The 20,964-nt window shown below is 38.0% G+C and overlaps 2 protein-coding genes across 6 annotated transcripts in view; both read right to left on the bottom strand.

The window, feature by feature from the left end:
• Positions 1–16,762, bottom strand: part of Slc25a26 (solute carrier family 25 member 26) — a 143,030-nt gene extending 126,268 nt beyond the window's left edge. For 4 of the 5 annotated variants that reach the window (XM_047532094.1, XM_047532095.1, XM_047532093.1 and 1 more), the window contains exons 1-3: positions 16,613–16,762; positions 8,120–8,276; positions 4,390–4,499 (exon numbers count right to left, since the gene is read on the bottom strand). In XM_047532094.1, the coding sequence (XP_047388050.1) occupies positions 4,390–4,499; positions 8,120–8,276; positions 16,613–16,645 (300 nt within the window). In that variant the 5' untranslated portion in view covers positions 16,646–16,762. The remainder of the gene's footprint in view (positions 1–4,389; positions 4,500–8,119; positions 8,277–16,612) is intronic. The other variant, XM_047532096.1, reaches the window with a different exon arrangement.
• Positions 2,670–3,189, bottom strand: LOC124969231 (coiled-coil domain-containing protein 90B, mitochondrial-like). Its single transcript, XM_047532097.1, has one exon. It carries the CDS (start codon positions 3,160–3,162, stop codon positions 2,767–2,769), a length of 396 nt encoding a protein of 131 aa, XP_047388053.1. The 5' UTR covers positions 3,163–3,189; the 3' UTR covers positions 2,670–2,766.
• Positions 16,763–20,964: the final 4,202 nt, after the last annotated feature.

Here is a 20,964-nt window from a genome sequence, read left to right as displayed (position 1 = left end):
CTTCATGACCTTAGATTAAGCAATGGTTTCTTAGCTATGACACCAAAATCACAAGCAGCATTAAGATAAAATGGACATCATCAAAATTCAAAATTTGTACTTCCGAGCACACTATGAAGAAAGTGGAAAGGTAATAAATAAAACAGGAGAAAAATTCTGTAAACCATGTCTGATAAGGGACTTATGTCTAAACTATATGAAGAACTACAACTTGAAAACAAAAAAACACAATGTAAAAGAAGTAGAGATCTGAACAAGTAGTTCTCCAGGCATATAAGAAAATGCTCAAAATTGTCAGCCATTAGGAAAATGCAAGTCAAAACCACAAAAAGCTTCCAATGAACAACTGCTAGACAGCTGTGATTAAGACAGATAGCAGGGGAAGCCTCACTGTTGCTGATGGGAATATAAAATGGTGGTCACTTTACAAAACAGTCTGGCCAATTCCTGAAAAGGAAATATCTGGCAAAAAAAGAACTGAAATACTGATCCATGCTACAACATAGATGAATCTGGAAAACTACTTAATAGAAAAAAAATCTCAAAAGACAAGTTACAGGATTCTGTTCATATGAAATGTCTAAAACAGGCAGTCACATAGACAAAAAGTAGCCCTGTGGCTGCCTGGAGGGGCAGAGGCTGGAGTGCAATGCAAAATGACTGATACTAGACTCGGGCTTTCTCCCGGGGGTGATGGGAATGTTTGAAAACTGACTCTCATGATGACGGCGCAACTCTGTGAACACACAAAAAACCACAAATTGTGTACTTTCCATGGTGAACTGTGTGATTAATTATATCTCCAAGAAGCTGTTTCTTAAACAGCTTTTATCTTCTTAAAGTTAGTATTCATTTTATTCTTCGGGTAAGATCTCCCTTTTACTTACCCCTAATTTACCATATTCATAATCAAGGAATGGTAGGTCACAAAATAGTTCATAGAGTCTCATTCAGATTTGCTAAAAGAGGGAAGGGAGTGAGAGAAGGAAAAATAATAGAATGAAACAAGCATCACTACCCTATGTACATGCATGATTACACAAATGGTGTGACTCCACTCTATGTACAACCAGAGAAACAAAAGTTGCACCCCATTTGTGTACGATGAATCAAAATTTAAAAGAAAACAAATTTGCTAAAAGAGAAAAAGTACATTGAAAAAAAACCATAATATAATGCAGTTGTTTTATATGTATATATCAATTATTTTTATATAAATGTTTTATGTGTTAAAAAGGCTGATTCATTTTTCAAAGTTTTCTAATGTAAACATATACCATTATCAGAAAAAAAAAAAAGATGTTTTTCAATAAAAGACCCTTTCCTTCACTGTGTGGTCCACTCCTGTCATGCATCATGCCTAACACAATGCTGGGGTGACAGAAGAGCATCCATACCAGACCACGTGGTTTGAAAATAAGACCAGTAGGCCAGGAGTGGTGGCCCAGGCCTGTAATCCCAACTACTTGGGAGGCTGAGGCAGGAGAATTGCAAATTTGAGGAGAGCCTGTCTCAAAATTTAAAATAAATTTTTAAAGGTCTGGGGATGTAGCTCAGTGGTAGAGCACTCCTATTGGTATTCCCAATACCAATTTAAAAAGAAGGAAATAGGGAAAAAAATGACACTAGTAGAGAATAGACAATTTCTAGCTAGAGGCACAAAAATGTTAGTAGAGGTTCTCCTTTAGTATTGGGGAGAAAGGGCAGGGAGAAAGTTATGTTAATGAGAAGAGTGAAGATAGTTTTGTTTTTATTAGTCCTTCTCCTCTGTGTTAGTTTCGGTTTGTTTTATTTTAAACCATAACTGTGTATGCTTTGGGTACAAAATATTTTATCATTTACATTATAATTTATCTCATGAATTATTTACAAAAGAGTTTGTTTCCTAAACACATGGTAAGGACAGGGTGGCTATCGTCCTCATTATAGTCGGCTACCACAAGATCCGTGCAATGTTGTCTCTATTGTACTTGTTGAAGTTCACCTGTGGAATGGGGTATCTATCTTTGTTACCCTTCCAAGTATGCTTGAATACCATATGTATTTCTTAACTGTTGAGGGTAGGGTCCTATACATATCCATTAGAGCAATTCATTGCATAGTTCAAATCCCCTACAGCCTGAGTAAGTTTACATCTGCCTAGTCTGAATGCTTTCAGAGAGACATGACTATCTCCAAGTAAGACTATACTTCTATTTATTTCTCCTTATCATCTTGTCTGTTTTTGCTTCATGTTCTGGACTATGTTACTCAGTACAGTTCAGGCTTGTTACATCTCCCAGGATTGTTCCTTGAGTCATTATGCACTAGTCTCTCTGTTTGATGCCTTAAATTTTTTTTATTATAATAATCTTTGATTTTATTAAAAATTTAACTGCAGTAGTTATCAGGAGAGTTCAGTCCAGTAAGCATGTAGGCTAAGAGACAGTTTTCAAATCTGAAGGACATACCAATCAAATTCCATTTGATTTACAAAATTCTTCAAGCAAATATAAGAGGATAAGGACAAAATGCTCTTCTATCTCAAATAAATCAGGTTTTGGACAATAGTTTCTCAACCTAACAAAATACAGACACACAAAATAAAAATAAAATACTTACAATACTTCTCTTTAGTCCATGCATACTTTGAATAATCTTGTAGTAAGTTTCTGCTGCAATTGAAAATGTTCAAAGAAACTCTGTCCTGGTGTAGTGTTCTACAAAGTCAGCAGCAGCAATAGTAGGATCATCAGTAGTACTTCCAGAATCTATAAAATCCCAATGCTATTGCAGACAAGTGAACACTGAGGCTGCAAGATTACAAACTGTCTCAAGTACATTAGACTCCATCAGTGTTTTTAAGTAAGCAATTTCAGTGTCAATTTTATTACTGGTTTCTGAAATAATACTTTTGGTTTGAGTATCCTTTCTGGTAAATTCTGTGGTTGTTTCCATAAGTTGCTTTTCTTGATCTGTAAACATATCTGTTACCCTTACCCTGCTCCTTTCTAGATTGATGGCCAATTTACTATCTGCTCTGATTCTATAGGTTTCATTCACTAGTTGTTGTTTAACCTGGTCTAGTTCAATTTTCATTTTCTCATTCTCTGTTCTCAGATTTGCAAATTCACTTTTCTCTAGGATGACCATATCTTTCCTGATGGAATCCACATGAGCCATTAGCTGTTGTACTGTTATTTCCTGTTGAGCTTGAGTGACCACCTCTTTATAGACAGTATCCAGGCTGACATTTGATAAAGTGGTTAATGCTGATAAAATTGTTTCTGCTTATGCTTTGTCAAACTCATGAGTTTCCAACATGAAACAAACATGAGTATCAAAAGTTAATGTCCTTTGTTCTAAAGGAACTATGTCCACTGGCTTCTAGTCATATCCTTCCTTGATTGTGGTGGTCAAGAAATCTTTCCTCAGGGTTGAGAAATGCCTGCAGGGAATTGAAACCCAGTGATCCCTGCTGTCTCCATACCACGGAAGCCGCCAAACCTAGTGACTCCTCATGTTCCAGAGATGTCAAGTAGCCCGTAAATTATTATTATTATTTTTTTGGCCAATATTAAAATTACACAACCCTATTTCATTTAGTGTTCCCTAAATAATTTAGGAAAGCGAGGAAAAATAAACTGTAATTCACATCTATTTCTCACCAACCCATGGGAGACAAACTGTAGTAAAAGCTAGCATCCTGCCCCTGCAGGGCCCACACTCTTGACCAACAATCTGGAGAAGCTACAGGGAAAGATGGGAGCCGGAGAACTCGTAAACCAGAGGCCAACACAGTGAGCCAGCAGAGATCAGGGACAGACAGACGCTGCAACAGTGCCTGACCCTAAGCCCAACCTCTGAGCATAAACGCAGCTGCTACTTAACTTTCCTTATAAACCTTCTGCAAATTTCAGTGTGGCTGATCTGACCTAAACTATGAATTTGGGGAAAGGTTGTTCCAACTCAGGTATACTGACATAATACAAAACCAACACAACCTACCTGGGTGTTTTCTTCCATCTCTTTCATTTAATGTTTTCTGTGTAATTGTTTAAGGGCTCTCTCTCTTGTTTTAGAACACAGCTGAATTATTCTTTCATCTCCAAGACTATCTTTTAACTGACAAGTATGATCCACCTACATTTATTACGATTTATGCCTTTCATAATTTTTAAAAAATTAAGAGAAATAAATTCCACCATAAAAAAATTTCAAGATGTTTGACTTAAACATTACACAGCATATATGTATAACAAAACTTTACATGGTATCCCCCTAAATAGGCACAATTTTTGCATTTTTATGTTATCACTTGAAAACAAACTTAAAAAATGAAATTTATACCAAAAAATACATGCATGATTTGTATTTCCAAAGTCTTTTACACACTAACTTGCAACTCACCACTTCTCCAGCAGAGGCAGCCAACATGTGCTTCATAGGCATCAAATACGAAGATGAATCAGTGTATAAAAACCATTTCACATATTCATAGGTGAGAAAAAATGCGGCAGCTGAAATTTAAAACAAGTCAGTCATTTACAAAGCTTAAATACATATTCCCACTGTGAAGAAATGTGTTTCTCAGAAAGGTATGATGATAATTATTAAATTATGAGACAAAAACCAAAATGACAAACACATAACTCAAAATGACAAACCCTCGCTCTTTCAGAATTTATTGAGCCCATATTACAAACCCACCCCTGGACTTATAAAAATGCAAAAAACATGATCCTCATCCTGACAGAGTTAATAGCTAACCTAGCATTTGCCAGGCTGTATGACAAGTTACTTAATACTGTTTTACTCAACTTTTTAGACAAGGTTCCAGAATACCTTACACATGGTCATAAAGCAAACACCTATGCTGGTTTACAAACAGGTCAAAACTATAAACTTGTATCTTAACTTAAATACAATGTCTATTCTATACAATTTTATTATTGCTGTTTACTCAAAATAGCCATAGCTTATAGCTACTTTTACTACATCAATTTTACCATTTTTTTTTTTAATTGGTGGTAGTGGTACTAGGAATTGAACACAGGGGTGCTCCTCCACTAAGCTACATCCCCAGCCTTTTTATTTTGAGACAGGTTCTCACTATGTTGCCCAAGTCTGTCCTTGATTTTGCAAACCTCCTGCCTCCACCTCCCAAGTCGCTGAGATTACAGGTGTGCAACACGGCACCCTCCTACATCAATTTACCTCTAAAACAAGGAAACAGTCAAATGTTTAATTGGAACTGGAAATCAAAATCTCTAAAGAGCCACCCCTATCACCGCGAACTAATCATAGCTGCACATGAGGGCTTTAAATCTTGCATTGTTAATCAAAAAGTGTTTATCACTGCCAAAAGAGATAAAGCATGAAAGATAAAGGAATAACAAATTCATCTTTTGAAGGACATTAGAATACATCACAGTCAAGTCTGAAACACTCAGAAAAACTGCTTGATAGTAGAAATCAGTTCTCCAAAGTTAAAATCTTATAAAGGACCCTGAGGTTGCTAACAAATATGCACCAGGTCAAATGAGCAGGCCCGTACTCCACAGGAGTCACTACAGTTCAGCAACCTGCAATTGTTAACACAGGTCTGTTCCCACGCAGTTCTTTAAATGGCTTTTCCTACTTTGGCCCACTACTAAATGCACACTAGAATACCTCTGATAGAGCAGCTGCTTGCATCCCTATGCCCACCCCAGGGCAAAGGAAGAAAGTGCTAAACGTTCCTAGGTTTCACAGTCAACTGCCTCAAGCTTGCCCAACTTCGTGGCTACTTCTGTGATACTTCCAAGTCTTTTAAGACTGTCACCTCCAACCCCCTGTGCCAGTGGATAGCATCCAAAAGACTCCACTAATTAGAAATGATGGCACAATAAGATTCCAGGGCTGGGGAGATAGCTCAGCTGGTAGAGTGCTTGCCTCACAAGCACAAGGCCCTGAGTTCGATCCCCAGTACCGCAAAAAAAAAAAAAAAAAAAATTAGATTCCAAATGAGGATCAGAGCAAGTTAATCAAACAAGGAATTGTGGGCTATCTGACACCTAAGCCCACCCTCCACACACACAAAAAAAAAAACCATGCCATACTTTCTTTACGTATTCTTCTAAAAGGAAATAAGGCTCCTAAATATGGACCTTCTATTCTCCTTCAATCTTATCCCCTCCGTGACAAACCCTCAGCTTTGCGTAATCCATTCTCAAAAAGGCCCACAGCCACTGATGATGAACCCAGACTAGACCCTTAACAAACAAAGAAAAAAAGGAAACAGAAAGGAAAGCGCAGTTCATTCAAAATCTGTAGGAAGACGGTGAAGCCATTTCTTAAACTCTTGAGTTTTGACCTCTCCTGCAAACTTAGATTTGCTGAAGATATATGGAAGGCAAAAAAAAAAAAAAAAAAGTAAAGCAAGAAAGGCAAGGCCACCACATGCGCAGCCCCACCCCACACAGATCAGAACCACATCTGTATGTCAATCCTCAGTAGAGAATGCAAAATAGTCCTGTGATCATTAAGACAGCATCGTGTGCCCTAAGACTACAACTAACACTACCACTACCCACAGGAGTCCTTTTGTGGAATATTAGAGAAAAAGATCTAGGCAAAGGAGAAAACCAAATAAACCACTGAACAAAAGATAAGGACTTAGTGACATATTCCTTTGCAATTCCCTAGCTCAAAGACTTTTAAATTTGTCTGCGTTTTAGAATCGCTTTGGAATTTTTTAAAAGCCACCAATGACCAGGACATACCTCAGACCAATTAAACCACAATCTCTGAGGGTGGGCCACAGGAATCTGTATTTGAACTCTTCAATGATCAGGTGAGTCCAATGTGCACAAACCTGGGACATATCTGTGGCCCCTCACATCCTCAGAGCCATGCCTGACATGGAATGGGTGCTCAATAATAACTTGCTTTAACTACTCAAAGTACTAAGGTATTAAAAAAAAGTCAAGGATAAACCCAAAACAGTTTGCTATTCACAGGGTGAGGGGGAAGGGAAAGTAATAAAGAAAAGGACAGAGATACTATTATTTGTGCTACAAATCTTTACATGACTGCAGTGCTCACAGATTTGGTATTTAAAGGTCAGATTAACATAAGAAGAATTACTCATGAATCATCCTGAAAAAAGAATCTTTTCAAAACCCAGAATTTAAGAATCTTCTAGAGCTATGATTTTGTGGATGTGTGTTGTGTGTCTTTTTTGTTGTTGGTGGTTTAGATTACTTTTGAGGGCCACGAGAAGCATTCATTGCCAGATGGGGACAAGGTTCAGTGGTAGAGTACCTGTTCAGCATGCATGAGGCCCTAGGTTCAATCCCCAGTCCAGCAAAATAAAAAAATGAAATGAGAAAAGTATCAGAAAAACATGTACCAAGAATGGATTCAATAAAACAGATTACACTGTTACAGAAAAAGAGGGCCATAGAGCCATAAGTCACATGACTTCAAAACCAAACAAAAGATGCTAAAATAAGAATAGAAAGGTGGATGCCTATAACACCTGCAACATTTAAGCGCAATCTATGGTTGAAAGATTTGATGCCTCCTAGGTTCACCTGCTCCACAAGAATCCCCAAGTCTTGACTCCACACTAGAATCACCTGGGAAGCTAACAAAACTGCTGATAACTCAAAGCCCAGAACCTACTTCTGGGGGGTGAAACACAGGCATCAGGATTGTTTAAAGCTCAGGAAATTCCAATATGCAAGCAAGGTTGTTTCTCTCTCTTCTTCCTTTCCTTTCTTTCCCTCCCTTCCTTCCCTCCCTCCCTCCTTTCTCTTTCTCTCTCTCTCTCTCTCTCTCTCTACTAGGAATTGAACTACGCTGCTCTACCTGTGAGTTACATCTCCACCCCTTTTTACTCTAAGACAAGGTCTTGCTAAGTTGCACACATGGGCCTCAAACTTGTGATCCTCCTGCCTCAGCCTTCTGAGTCGCTGGGAAGTTGCTTTTCTATTACAAACATACTGCAAGGGAATCTCCAGTGCTACCTATTCAAAAACAATGGATTGAAGAATGGAAAATAAATTCAGAAGATAAGCTAAAACACACAAGGAACTATGTATCACCTCACACCATTCTGGCTTTACAGCAGTGAGAATATCAATGTCATGTTTACCATTAGGAAAGGATCCAATAGCAGCAGACGGAACACCAGCATATATTCCATGAAAACCACCGGCCTTATAAAATCCTTGGGGACTCTGCAGTCTGGTTTTAATGGTATCCAGAGGAAATAATATCAAGTCAACAGAGGCGCCTGCTACCCCACCAGCCTTTTAAAAAAAAGAAGGGGAGGGGAGAAAAAGAAAAAAAGTTACAATAAAATAAAGACTGCCATTTAGAGGTAGGAAGAGGAAGAAGGAGGTAGCATTTAAAAATATTACCCCATACCTTTCAGTTCACGAACTTCTTTGCAAAACTCCAAGGACTTTCTACCTTAATCTAGAGATTTTCCCAGGAAAATAACCAAAAATGCTCTGTACTTGCAAACTGTTAAGTTTTGTATTAAATTTTCTTTTTAATTTTTTATTATCTAAATTTATTTTTAAAACAAATTTTACACTCCTAATACGCTGAAAAAATTTTAAAGCCAGAAAAGGGGGAAAAAACTCAGCAAGGTAAAGAGTATAGTCTCCTATTCATTTGCTTTTAATGGTTTCTTGTATCCTTCCAAAGTTACCATGGGCACAACACAGCAAATATGAACAAACATTTTATTTTCCTTTTTTAAAAAACAAAAGATGGTATACAATATGCACTACTCTGCACTTTCTTTGATCTAACAATTTATCTTGGTTATCTTTCCATATTGGATGCAATGTTATATTTTTGTCTTTTTAGTTAGCAAGTAGTCATCTGTATTAAAGTTGGGTTTTTTTTTTTTTGAGACGTGGTTTCTGAAATAGCTCAAATCCTTATTCATATAGATCTGCATTTTAAGAATCACCTATCTAAGAATTTATATAGTACTTTCTCTATTGTGTACTATATTAGGAATTCACTGATAATTTTAAAAGTGAATAAATGAATTAAAAAAATAAAGTAAAGAGTTGGCCTGAACTAGTCATCTCCTGAGAAACATCATGTTGTTTTAGAGGAGGTGAAAATTAAAAGGTGATTAAGAACTAAGCTTATATCTCATGATTATAATGCAATATATGTAGAATATTTTAAAACTTCTTATACCTGAGTAAAAGAAAAATTAAATTTCAAAAACTATGAACACAAAGATAGGTTAATATAGATATTATTTAGATATTCTAAAGGCATCATCTACAGATGTGGATCAAAACTTGATTACAGTAAGCAGATAGAAGAAATATAAAGAGGAAACTCAGTATATTTCCTACACATAATTTAACTGAATGGCTAACTCTTCCTGTCTTTTTAATTCTGAACCATGTGAATGTACTGCCTCTTCAAAATAGGAAGATAAACATTTAAAAACTATATACTCCATGACATAGAAAAAGAAAAATCAAGCTGGGCTTGATGGTTCACACATGTAACCTCAGCAGTTCAGGAGGCTGAGGCAGGAGGATCCCAAGTTTGAGACCAGCCTCAACAACTTAGTGAGACTGAGCAAGACTCTGTCTTAAAATGAAAAATCAAAAGGGCCAAGGATGTTGCTTGATGATAGACTGCCCCCGGATTCAATCCCCCATACCAGAAAAAAAAAAAAAAAAAAAAAAGGAAAGAAACAAAAATCAGTACTAGTCAAAGATATAGGCAAAATTCAAGTGTTTTTTTCCATTCTCTGAGTTTACTAAATGCTCAGGTAGTATTAAAGCTTGGTACCTAGCAAACACTATCTGCTTTATCTGCCTTTCACCATAAAGCCAATGCAAACTTAACTAGAAAAATAAACTCTGATTATAAATCCAAAAATACCTATTTTTTAATTAACTAACATAAGTAAAGTATTAAAAAATTAGTTTACACTAGGAAAGTACATTACTGCCACGACCAGCGTGGCCAAACTTGCAGATTCCAGTGAGGGGCAATGGAGGATTAGAAAAATAAAGATTCACATGTGCAGATTTTGAAGATAAAGCTGGAATCGGGTGGAGTGCTGCTCTCTGATGGAGATGCAGATCTAAAGAGTTACACCAATAATCTTTATTTATATATGTCTCATTATCAGGTTAAAGACTATGCAAGCATTATTCTCTGTATTCAGGAAAGTTACAGAAACTAGGACATCCATGAAGCTTTTCCACAGTTGCAATCCACAGTTGCAAAGTGCAATATTAGGAGCTTTGTGTAACTCTCAAAAAAGTCCAATGTGTAAAGTTACTGTTAAGTGGGCAGGTTCAGAAGTAGCGGAACTAGTGAAATGTCATGGTTGTTTAGCATAAGAATTCCTCTATTCCCAGGAACTACGTGCCTACGATCAAGGTCAGAGCTGACAGGACTCTTACACAGAGCCTCCTCATGCAGGGCATTGCCACAGCAGCTAAGCATCCTGTGCCTTGCACAGGAACATTCCCAGGCACAGGGCATGTCACAGTCATGAGGTCACCACAGACCCCCAATCTCAGTCACAACTCTCCTATCCTCTGTCACCACTCCCCACACATTATCATACTATTTATACTGCAATACTACCCAGTCATCCTGGAAGACAGGAAAGAACTTCAAAAACCATGAAAGTCTACTTGGTATATGACCTAAAATGATAAAAAGTCACCAAAAGAGCATAGGAGAGAGCTACACATGGAACTAACAGACTAATCAGGTTGGGCACAAAGCCAGACCCCATTTCAAAAAAAAAAAAAAAATAACCAGTGGTATGGGATTTCTTCTTTCAGGATATAAAGGTAGCCTTTCTCAAACCTGGAAAAAGGTTCACAGGTAATGAAGAAAAGTTAAAAGGCCACCTTTTCAACACTCCTGTCACTTGTTTTTAGAAATTTTTATAAAATTTGGTAAGTAAATGAAATATTTTTCCTGCCTTTTCATTTGCTTAAGACATGGAGAGAATAAAATATGATGAAAAGGTCTAATACAAGTGGATTCTTTGAAAACATGCTATACTTTATTCTGATTTTCTCTTTAACCGTAGGCGAGGGCTCAGTGAAATGTGTAGTATCTGTTTCTCAGTTTTAATCAAGAAGTTACTCTTTTAATCTACTCGGGTGCTTTGCATGCATTGATTATCTAACCTGTTTTCATGAGAATTCTTGTCTTCTGAGAATAAAATGAGCAGATTCAATCTACTTACCTAGCACATTAATCAAGCTACTAATTGCTTCTGTGGATTTCAAGCCTCTTTAACTAGTGTCATTTAAATTCATGAGAATGAAAAACAAAAACAAACAAAATAGGTAACACAGAACCTGAAGAAGGCCTCTGTCTTCAGCCACACAACATATTTAAGATTTAAACACTTGATGAAGTGCTTCTAATTTTACATCAATATCATTTTATACATGATCACACAGGCCAGCATCAACCAGATTATAAGGAAAAGTATCAGATTCCACTGTTGTTTAGTCTGAGAAGTTTGATTATGATTGTTTATCCAAAAATTATCAGACAACTTGTTAGTGTCAAGACTTATAGCAGCTCACACTAAAAACTTGTAAATTAAAAACTAGACAAAATCCAAAGAAACAGAATAACCCAGATAACCAATAAACTCTGCTAAGCACAACAAGTTATCAAGATCTCAAAATCATATACGTGGATAAAATATACACCCTACCTTAAGTTAATAAATGGAAAAAGTCCTGCCAGGCTATAGAGAAAGTATTTAGTTAGTGCTTTGAAAAATTACTCTGGAAATTTAAAGAGATCAAGATTTGATGCTAAAAAATCTTTTTCTCAAGGATGCTGGCACGACAAGAACTGGGGATAGGAGATCATCACTGCTCAATCTTGGGACAAATGAAACCATCTGTGTACTTTAAGCAAAATCAACACAGGCCATCAGCCCAAAAGACGGCTAAGAACCAGCCTTCTCATTAACACGGCTGCCCAGGGGGACCATCCTCCCTGACATGCTTGGCTTCCTCCACAACCAAGAAGCCAGCAACAGATCTGAAGCACCACCCTCCTCAGAGCAGAACTGCTGCTTCCTGTGATCTTTGTACTCCCAGATAGAAGCCTCCGCACTCCTTGCCCCTCTACACTACGAAGATCTCATCCTGCCACTCCCCAGACTATAAATCTTCAAACTTCTCAGCAGTCCTGAGGATGAAGAAAAGCCTAGCACAGCCTTCTAGCTCTGGAAGTTCTGGACTCCATCTACTTTTCCACCTACAACTCCCACTATGCTCAGTACATTCATGCCACTCTCATCTCTCCATGCCATCTGATCTTCCTCATTTAAAGAATTTGATCCTATCATGGAGGCTGAGGCAGGAGGATTACAAGTTAGGGGCCAGCCAACTTATCGAGACCCTGTCTCAAAAAAATAAAAAAGGTTGCAAATGTAGCACAGGGGAAAAGCACCTCTCAGTACAGTACCACAAAAAAATAGAAATAAAGAATTTGATAAAGATGTTTCCTAATCCTCTTTGGGTTTAGATCCTCATACTGTTTCCAAGTCCTGACTGATTTTAATGCTACAACTGAACCCTGGACCATTTCTTCAATGTCTGTCCTACATGAATGCAGTGTTTGTTTTGTTTATGTTCCCAGTAACAGCATGCAGGAGGCACAACTATAATAAAGGATTACTATCCTTTTGTTTTTGTACTGGGGATTGAACCAGTACCCTACTGCTAAGCCACATCCCCAGTCCTTTTTATTTTAAGAAAGGGTCTCACAAAATTGCCAAGGCTTACCTCGTCCATACACACACACACACCTGTCAAAAACCTGTTCTTTCCTAAGGCTGCAACCAAATACCATATTCCTCATAATGTCATTCCCAATTTCCAAGGCAGAATAAATGCTACTTCTCTGACTCCACAAAATCTTGCTTATAATTTTGCTTTGGTTCTAACCATGATGTCTCACATGAAAATTCTTCAGAGTACAAGCCAAGTCAATCACCTTTGTCTTCCTAAGTCTCTAACCCAGCATCGCTTACACAGAAGGCTTTCCCAAACAGAACTGGAAGATGATAAGCTAACACTCTGCAAAAAGGTTGAATGTTGAGAAGAAAAACCACAGTGGATCACTATTTGGTTGTCCCTGTTCTGGTTTGCTACAGCGGCTGTGACCACTGAAAGCCAGTTATCTGTCTATGGCTACTTTTCTTAACATTCCCCCAGTCACACGGACAGCTTTGTGGTGTATTCAGAGAGACTTCTCCAGAAATTATGTTTAGCAGCACCTCCTAAATAAAGGGCTATGTAGAGTTCAGTTTTGTTTAGTGAGGCTATTCTCAAGAATGCAATAATAGTTCTAGAATATGACTTGACTATTCCATTTCTCTGGAAACTCTTTCAGATTAAATATTGCCTAAGAGCCAAGTATGGCATCAGAAAGACAGTATGGCTCAATCTCAACTGGGGACTCCTTAGGAAAATCTCTAAGCCTATATTTCTTCATTCTAAACATGGGGAAAATAAGTGTCTATACTTCAAGACTTTATGAGAATTATTAGGCTAAATGAGAATTAAAAACAGTCGGGCACAGTGGCACACACCTGGAATCCCAGCAGCCTGGGAGGCTGAGGCAGGAGGATCATGAGTTCACAGTCAGCCTTGGCAATTTAGTGAGGGGCTAAGCAACTCAGTGAGACCCTGTCTCATGTAAAATATAAAAAAGGGCTGGGGATGTGGTTCAGTGTTAAGTGCCCCTGAGCTCAATCCCCAGTACCAATAAATACATACATACATACAAATAAATAAGTGAACCTATTATAAACTCAGCAAAATGCCTGACCTTAACCAATTTTCAAAATAAAAATACTATTATCTTTAGAATTCTGTGACTCTAGCTAACCTTCGATGTTTACTAATACCAATCTGACATGCCAATATTAAAAACCATGCACAAAAACAAAGGAATACTTTACCAAAGACTGAAAATTACATGTCTTTCGTTAGCAGGAATGAATTAAAAGCTTTTCTCAAAGTTGGCTCTCTAGACAAAAATCATCCAGACAGAAGTGAAAGAAAACCTAAATCATCCAATGCTCAAAAACCTTAGAGAAATACTAGTGTTCACATTGTTTTATGATTCTTGGATTTGAATTTATGTGTTAATTTTTTAAAGTAGAATACCACATGGTATTTATACAAAAATTCAGTTATGAAAAAGGTGCATAGGCACAAGTTAAATTGCTCAGGAAGCAGTTAGATTGTTTCTCTATCTGCAAGTACATAGCTAATTTTTGATACATTTTGGGTTTTGTTCTGCCCTGCTGGGTACTAAATCCATGGCCTTGAGCATGCTAGATAAGGGCTCCACCACTAAGCTCTATACCCCAGACTTATTTGATTGTTTTAACTTCTTCCTTCTAGTAGACTATAAATCCATGAAGGCAGGGAACATCTCTTTGAGGCATTCTATCCCAACTACCACAGCAAAAGCCAATAAATGTATTTGTTTAAACCTAATTTGTGGAAGTGGGACAATTGTGGATGTAACTTTTATATTTCTTTTATTTGGTATAGCATTAATCTTACTCAAATTTTGTCTGATAATAAAAAGTCAACATGTAGTATTAGGGTTTGGAAATAGAAGCAAAAGTATATGAAGAAGCAGAGCATGATGGCCCCAGCAACTCAGGAGGCTGAGGCAGGAGGATCACAAGTACAAGGCCAGCCTCAGAAACTTAGTGAGACTCTGTCTAAAAATCAAAACAAAACAAAAGGTTGGCAAGTGTGGCTTTAGGTGGTAGAGAACCACTGGGTTCAATCCCCAAAAAAAAAGAAAAGAAAGAAAAAGTATATTTCTTTAAATATAATATATAAATATTATATTTATATATTATATAAATATAAGTCATTATATATTATATAATATATATATTATAATTATTTATAATATATAAATATAAGTCATTTCTAGCTAAACTTTCTAAGTAGCCCTCTCTTGAGCCCTCTTGGGGGGTGGGGAGTCCCATTAACTGTGTGCTGAAAGAATAAAATGCTTTTCCTTTACTTGGAATGAAATATAACTTCTTGCAACTTGCACCCACTGATTCTATAAGAGACAGGAAAAGAGTATACTTACCAGCATGTGTATCATACCTTAATAAAATTTATTTTAAAACAATTCCTTTGTTAACTCTAGCATTCACCTCTATTTAGTATTGTTACTGTTGCTGACTAGAGAAAGTATCAGGAAGCAGTTAAGGACACAAACTCCCAGGTTGCACCACCTACTATGTTGGATTGGGCTCCGACAAAAAATAGATCTCAATTGTGTGACTTCGGACACATTTTCTTATCTCTTTGTATCCCAGTTTGCCTCAACTGGAAAACTAGGGTAAGACTTCAATTATTTGTGAGAATTAAATGGAATTTTATATATATATATATATATATATATATATATATATATATATGCTTATATATGCTTAACCCAGTTCCTGGCACAGGAATGTTAGTTGGCAAAACTACTACTTTGTCTCACCTGCTAGACTAGAAAACTCAATGAAAGTGGTTATGTATGTCATTACATTTCTACAGACCTAGCTCATACACATCTCAACAAATCTAAAGTAATCATCCCATACATCTAGCTAAGGAACGTCTTCCTTCTACACAGTCCCACAATACTCTGAACCTAGATTACCTTTCATTTATTCCCACAGTCACTTTACTATTCTGCCTCCACTACCTGACCCTTGTGAGTAGGTCTACCTCGTTCACCACGTTAAGTCCAACAGTACATCCCAACATTTGTTATGTAAGTGAATAAATGGCTCTGGACCTCCATTTACTCTATGAGATGCATTTTCAAAATTGGGTGTTTATTGTCTGCTTCGGCCCACTTCCCCACAATGAAAATTAAAACCCTCAATCTGTCCTGTTCACTTCTTTAGTGTCCCCTACTGGACCTGCCTGAACAGAAGCTCCAAAATATTTGAGAAAGGGTTTCATGTTCTTGCTATTTTATGTTACAAAATATTGATTCTCAAAGTTTTCTAAGAAACTTAAGCCACCCATTGACTCCACAGCACAACTACCTGGGCTCCTCAGGGTTTCCTCAAAGTCGAAGGTCGGAACAGAATAAGCAGATGTATGTACTATGTACTTTGCACTGAATGAATGGATGAATGTATTATTTTCTAAGACGGAAAAAAGATACAGCAAAACGACAACTTTAGTCTTGCAGAAAGGCGCTGTGAGTGATTTTAGTAACGGTTTTTTTTTTTTTCCTTTAGTTACATATACTTAATTTCTGAGTTTAAAGTGATTATGGTTTATAAAGGAAGCTCTTTTTAAGTAAAAAGGGTGCAGAGACAGCACCTCTCGTTCCCACTCTAACGTGTGGGCATGACACGTGGCCTCAGGACTAGGCACAGCCACCACCGATGAGCCTAGTGCTCAGTTCCAGACCTCGCGGTCAGTGACCCGAGGACAGAGCAGCGCGCCAAACAAGCGCAACAAACCGGAAGAAAACGCTCGTGCACAGAAACACCCATGGGCTCCAATGCAGGCCTGCGGCACTCCGAGTACCCACCCTACTGCCCCGCACTCACCACTAGCGAGGCGGTGAACCCCGGTTGCTCCATGGCCCCGCAGACCGGGTCGAGGCTATAATTAGCGACCGAGCAAAAACCTGTCACAGCCCTGTGCGCAGGGCGCCGCCATCTTGGAGGCGTGACCTTCGCTGAGTGCACTTCCGGGTTCTCGTGACGTCAAACTATAACAACTGCACGTGCAGCCCGGGGGAGCTTGGCCCTGAGCTGCACGCGGGATAGGGGCGGGGCCTGGGCAAGGGTGGCCAGCCAAGTCTCGCGGCTTTTCCCGGCCTCCGTTTCCGGCAGCTCTGCGGTGATACACCAAGTGGACGAACTCTCGCGAGCAAATGCGCCCAAGCTGGGATCTAGGAGAGGAGCCTGCAGCGCTGGCATGGTGATTCCCCAGAGGCGAGGCTCTTGGAATAGGTGGAAATGTGATGTCGCAAGACTAGCCATAGAAGGCCTTACTTGAGATTTCCTATTATTCACAACCCAAATCAGTTGTTTGATTTTTTTAAATCCCTTTATTTTGTTTATTTTTATGTGTTGCTGAGGATTGAACCCAGTGCTTCACACGTGTCAGGCAAGCGCTTTACCACTGAGCCACAACCCCAGACCCGGTTGTTTGGTTTTGATGTATGTTTTGGTCTTATCTATGTGAAAGTTGTCTCAATTTCTACTAAATTTACTCATTATCAGATTATCTAATAAAAACAGAGAAAGACTTTAAAAGTTTCGGTTCTTGATCAAAAAATGAACATCTTCCACTCCTTACTGGCATTTGTTTCATTTAAAATTATCTTCAAGGCTGGGGAGATAGCTCAGTCGGTAGAGTGCTTGCCTTGTAAGCACAAGGCCCTGGGTTCGATCCCCAGCACCCAAAAAAAAAAAAAAAAAAATTATCTTCAAGAGAGCCTTTTGCTTATTATGGGGTTGGATTACACAAAGGCATGAATACCCAGAAGTAAGAATCAGTGGATGCCATACTGGAAACTGCCACATTAGGGAAATGCAAGTGAAAACCCACAATAAGATAAGAATACAGGGGTGGGGGTGGGAGGTGTATCTCCGTGGTAGCACACTTGCCTAGCCCTGCCTGGGTTCTATCACCAACACCACAGAAAAAGACAGAAAAGATCTGACTTTACACTCGCCAGTATATCTAAGTAATAAGATCACAAAAGACCAAATGTTAGTAAGGATGAAAAGCTATTCCTACATTGTTTGGGGGAATTTAATATGGTACAATCAAAAAAACATAATGTTCCTCTTAAGAAATAAGGGTTCGTTCATACAAGTCCTTTTACATTATTGTTCAAAGCAACTGTTATGGTGTAGGTATGAGGTTTCCCCCAAAAGCTCACAGGTGAGACAATGTTTGGAGGTGAAATGATTGGGTTATGAGAGTCTTTACCTAATCACTTGAATTGATTAACTTGTGGTAACCATAAACAGGTAGGGTGTGCTGCAGGAGGTGGGTCAAACCTTTGGGGTTTACATTTTGGGTTTACATTCTGTCCTTGTTGCGCAGAGCTGTCTCTGCTTTCTCATTGCCATGTTCTTAGTTGCTTTTCCTCTGCCATTTTTTCCCCTCATCTCAGGACCAAAGCATTGGAGTCGACTGGCTTTCTATAGATTGAGACCTCTGAAACAGTGAGCCAAATAAACCTTTCCTTCTCTAATTGTATTTGTCAGCTCTTTTGTTCACAGTGACAAAAAAGCTGACTAAAACAGCAATTTTATCCATTAAAAAAAAAAGTGGAAATACCCAACTGTTCATCAACTGATGTGGTATATACCCTTACAATGGAATATTACTCAGCAATAAAAATCAGTTAATGCCTGACATGTGCAGCAAGGTGGATTAAGCTCAAAGCATTATGCTAAGTGGAAAAAACAAGCTCCAGTAGGCTACACAGTTTGTGATCCCATTTATATTAAACTCGAGAAAAGACAAAATTATAGTGACAGTACCTTGGTGCTTTCCAAGGTCTGGGACGGGGCAAAGACTGGCTAAAAAGGGGGGAAACACAAGAGTATTTTGCAATGATGAAAATAGTCTCAGTCATCATTATGATGGTGGTTGCACGGATATATGCATCGCCAAAATGCATTGACTCACACGATTAAAATGGATGCAATTATTGTAATGTAAATTATATCTCAATAGATTTCCTTAAAATGTGAGTACTTATCTCACAGGATGATGAGGATTGAATAAAATATTCATGGAAATTAATTAGCCCAGTGCTTGGCATATAGAAAATATTAAATTTATTCTGTATTTTCCACTTAAGTCACAGATCCTATTTAAGTTATAGAGTATTATAAATGAGATTCTGATAAATTATTGAGGTATATAAGCACATGTAATACACTCCACCATAACTTTCTAAATGAAAATAAATTCTTTTTCCCATGTTCTTGGAAATTTTGGATACAACTCCTCCCCTAAGAGAAAAAAAAATTATTTTGTGGTACTAAGGATTGAACCAAGGGGTACTCTACCTCTGAGTTACATCTCCAGTCCTTTTATTTTATTTTATTTTTTTATTTTGAGACTGTCTCTCCCTAAGTTGCTCAGTCTGGCTCCAAACAGGCTATTTTTCTGCCTGATCCTCTGGAGTCTTTAGGATTACATGTGTGTCCCACCACACACAAGCCCTAAAAAAAACTTTTACCCAGACTTTCAATTTGAATTTTGATTTAATACATTTGAAGCCAGGCATGGTGGCACATATCTGTAATCCCAGAAGCTCAGGAGGCTGAGGCAGGAGGATCACATGTTCAAAGCCAGCCTCGGTAACTTACAGAGGCACTAAGCAACTCAGTGAGATCCTATCTCCAAATAAAATACAAAATGAGTCTGGGGATGTGGCTCGGTGGTTGACTGCCCCTGAGTTCAATCCCTAGTACCCAGAAAAAAAAAAAAATCATTTGATCAAAAATTAAGGAAACACTATTTTCCTCTCCTATGTAAAGATTGTCTTTAACTTTTGAAGTAGAAATCATGTTCAGAATCAAAATGAAATGCATGTTCTCTTTTTGTGTAAAGGTAAAAGCTATGTCAGGTATTTCATGAAGCCACAACAAGACTCTTAGGAAGTACACATATTACTAACTAGACCTGGGTCTCCCTTTTCATGGAATGCCAGCAGAAAGACTGGTGCGTGCCGAATGTCCTCATATCTTTCATTTTAAAAGAAGGACACTATGGTAAACACGTCTTTGCATTACACATGGACAGTATTAATAATACTGTCTCTCCCTTGAATCTGCCAAGTTTACTTTTTTTTAAAAATATTTTTTAGATGTTGATAGACCTTTATTTATTCATTTATTTATATGTGGTGCTGAGGATCAAACCCAGTGCCTCACACATACCAGGCAAGCGCTCTACCACTGAGCCACAACCCAGCCCCCAGGTTTACTTTTGAACAAGTTATAAAATCTTATGGTATTTATAAAAATTAGCAAGAGGTTCAAGACAGGGGACTAAAAACATTTAGGCCTGAGGCTAGGGTTATAGCTCAGTGGCAGAGACTGGCTCAGCCTGCATAGGCCTCTTAGTTTGTCACCAGCACTGCCAAGAATAAAACGAACAAGCAAATGAACAAAAAAACAATTAGGCCTAGTTTGGAGGAAGGGGGAATATAATTTTCAGCTAGGCCCACCTTGGATCCTGTTACTGATTTTTATTGAAAAATACAATAGTTGTTGTTATTTGAACATGCCTCCCAAATTTATATGTTGAAATTTACTTGTCAACATGATAGTATTAAGAGGCGGGACAGTTAGGAGATGATTAGGCCATGAAGGCCTCTGCCTCATGAATGGTATTAAGGCTTTCATAACAGAGGCTTTGCATAGCACTTGGCCTTTTTGACCTCCCACCTCCTACCACATGAGGACATAGCGTTCAGTGCACCATCTTGAAAGCAGGGATTGGGGCCTCCCAGACACAGAATCTGATGGCACCTTGATCGTAGACTCCCCCACCTCCAGATCTGTGGCAGTAAACTTCTGTTCTTGACAAATTTCCTGATCTGCGGTATTGTGTTATAGTAGCACAAATAGAGCAAGACAATGATTAGAATCATTTTTAATAAAAAAAATTCATGGAAATATTTTAATCCATCTTCAAGGGTAGCAAATATATATAATGGAAAGAAAGTCAAATTAAAACTAGAAGGCCTGTTTGAAAGACCAGGCTTTTTTTTTTTACTGTTGTTGTTGTTTTAGCTTGTTTGTTTTTGTACCGGGGATTGAACCCAGGCATGCTTTACCACTGAGCTACATCTCCAGCCCTTTTTATTTTTTATTTTGAAATAAATATTAAAAGAATACTAGAAAAAAGTCAAACATGTTAC

The sequence above is a fragment of the Sciurus carolinensis genome, chromosome 17 (assembly GCF_902686445.1).
Source record: "Sciurus carolinensis chromosome 17, mSciCar1.2, whole genome shotgun sequence".
Taxonomy (NCBI): domain Eukaryota; kingdom Metazoa; phylum Chordata; class Mammalia; order Rodentia; family Sciuridae; genus Sciurus; species Sciurus carolinensis.
Note: the sequence above shows the minus strand (reverse complement) of the source record. Positions and strands in the feature narration are given on the sequence as shown.

Excerpts from the sequence above, each read along its gene's own strand:
- LOC124969231 (XM_047532097.1), bottom strand. The coding sequence starts at position 3,162 with ATGGCTCATGTGGATTCCATCAGGAAAGATATGGTCATCCTAGAGAAA.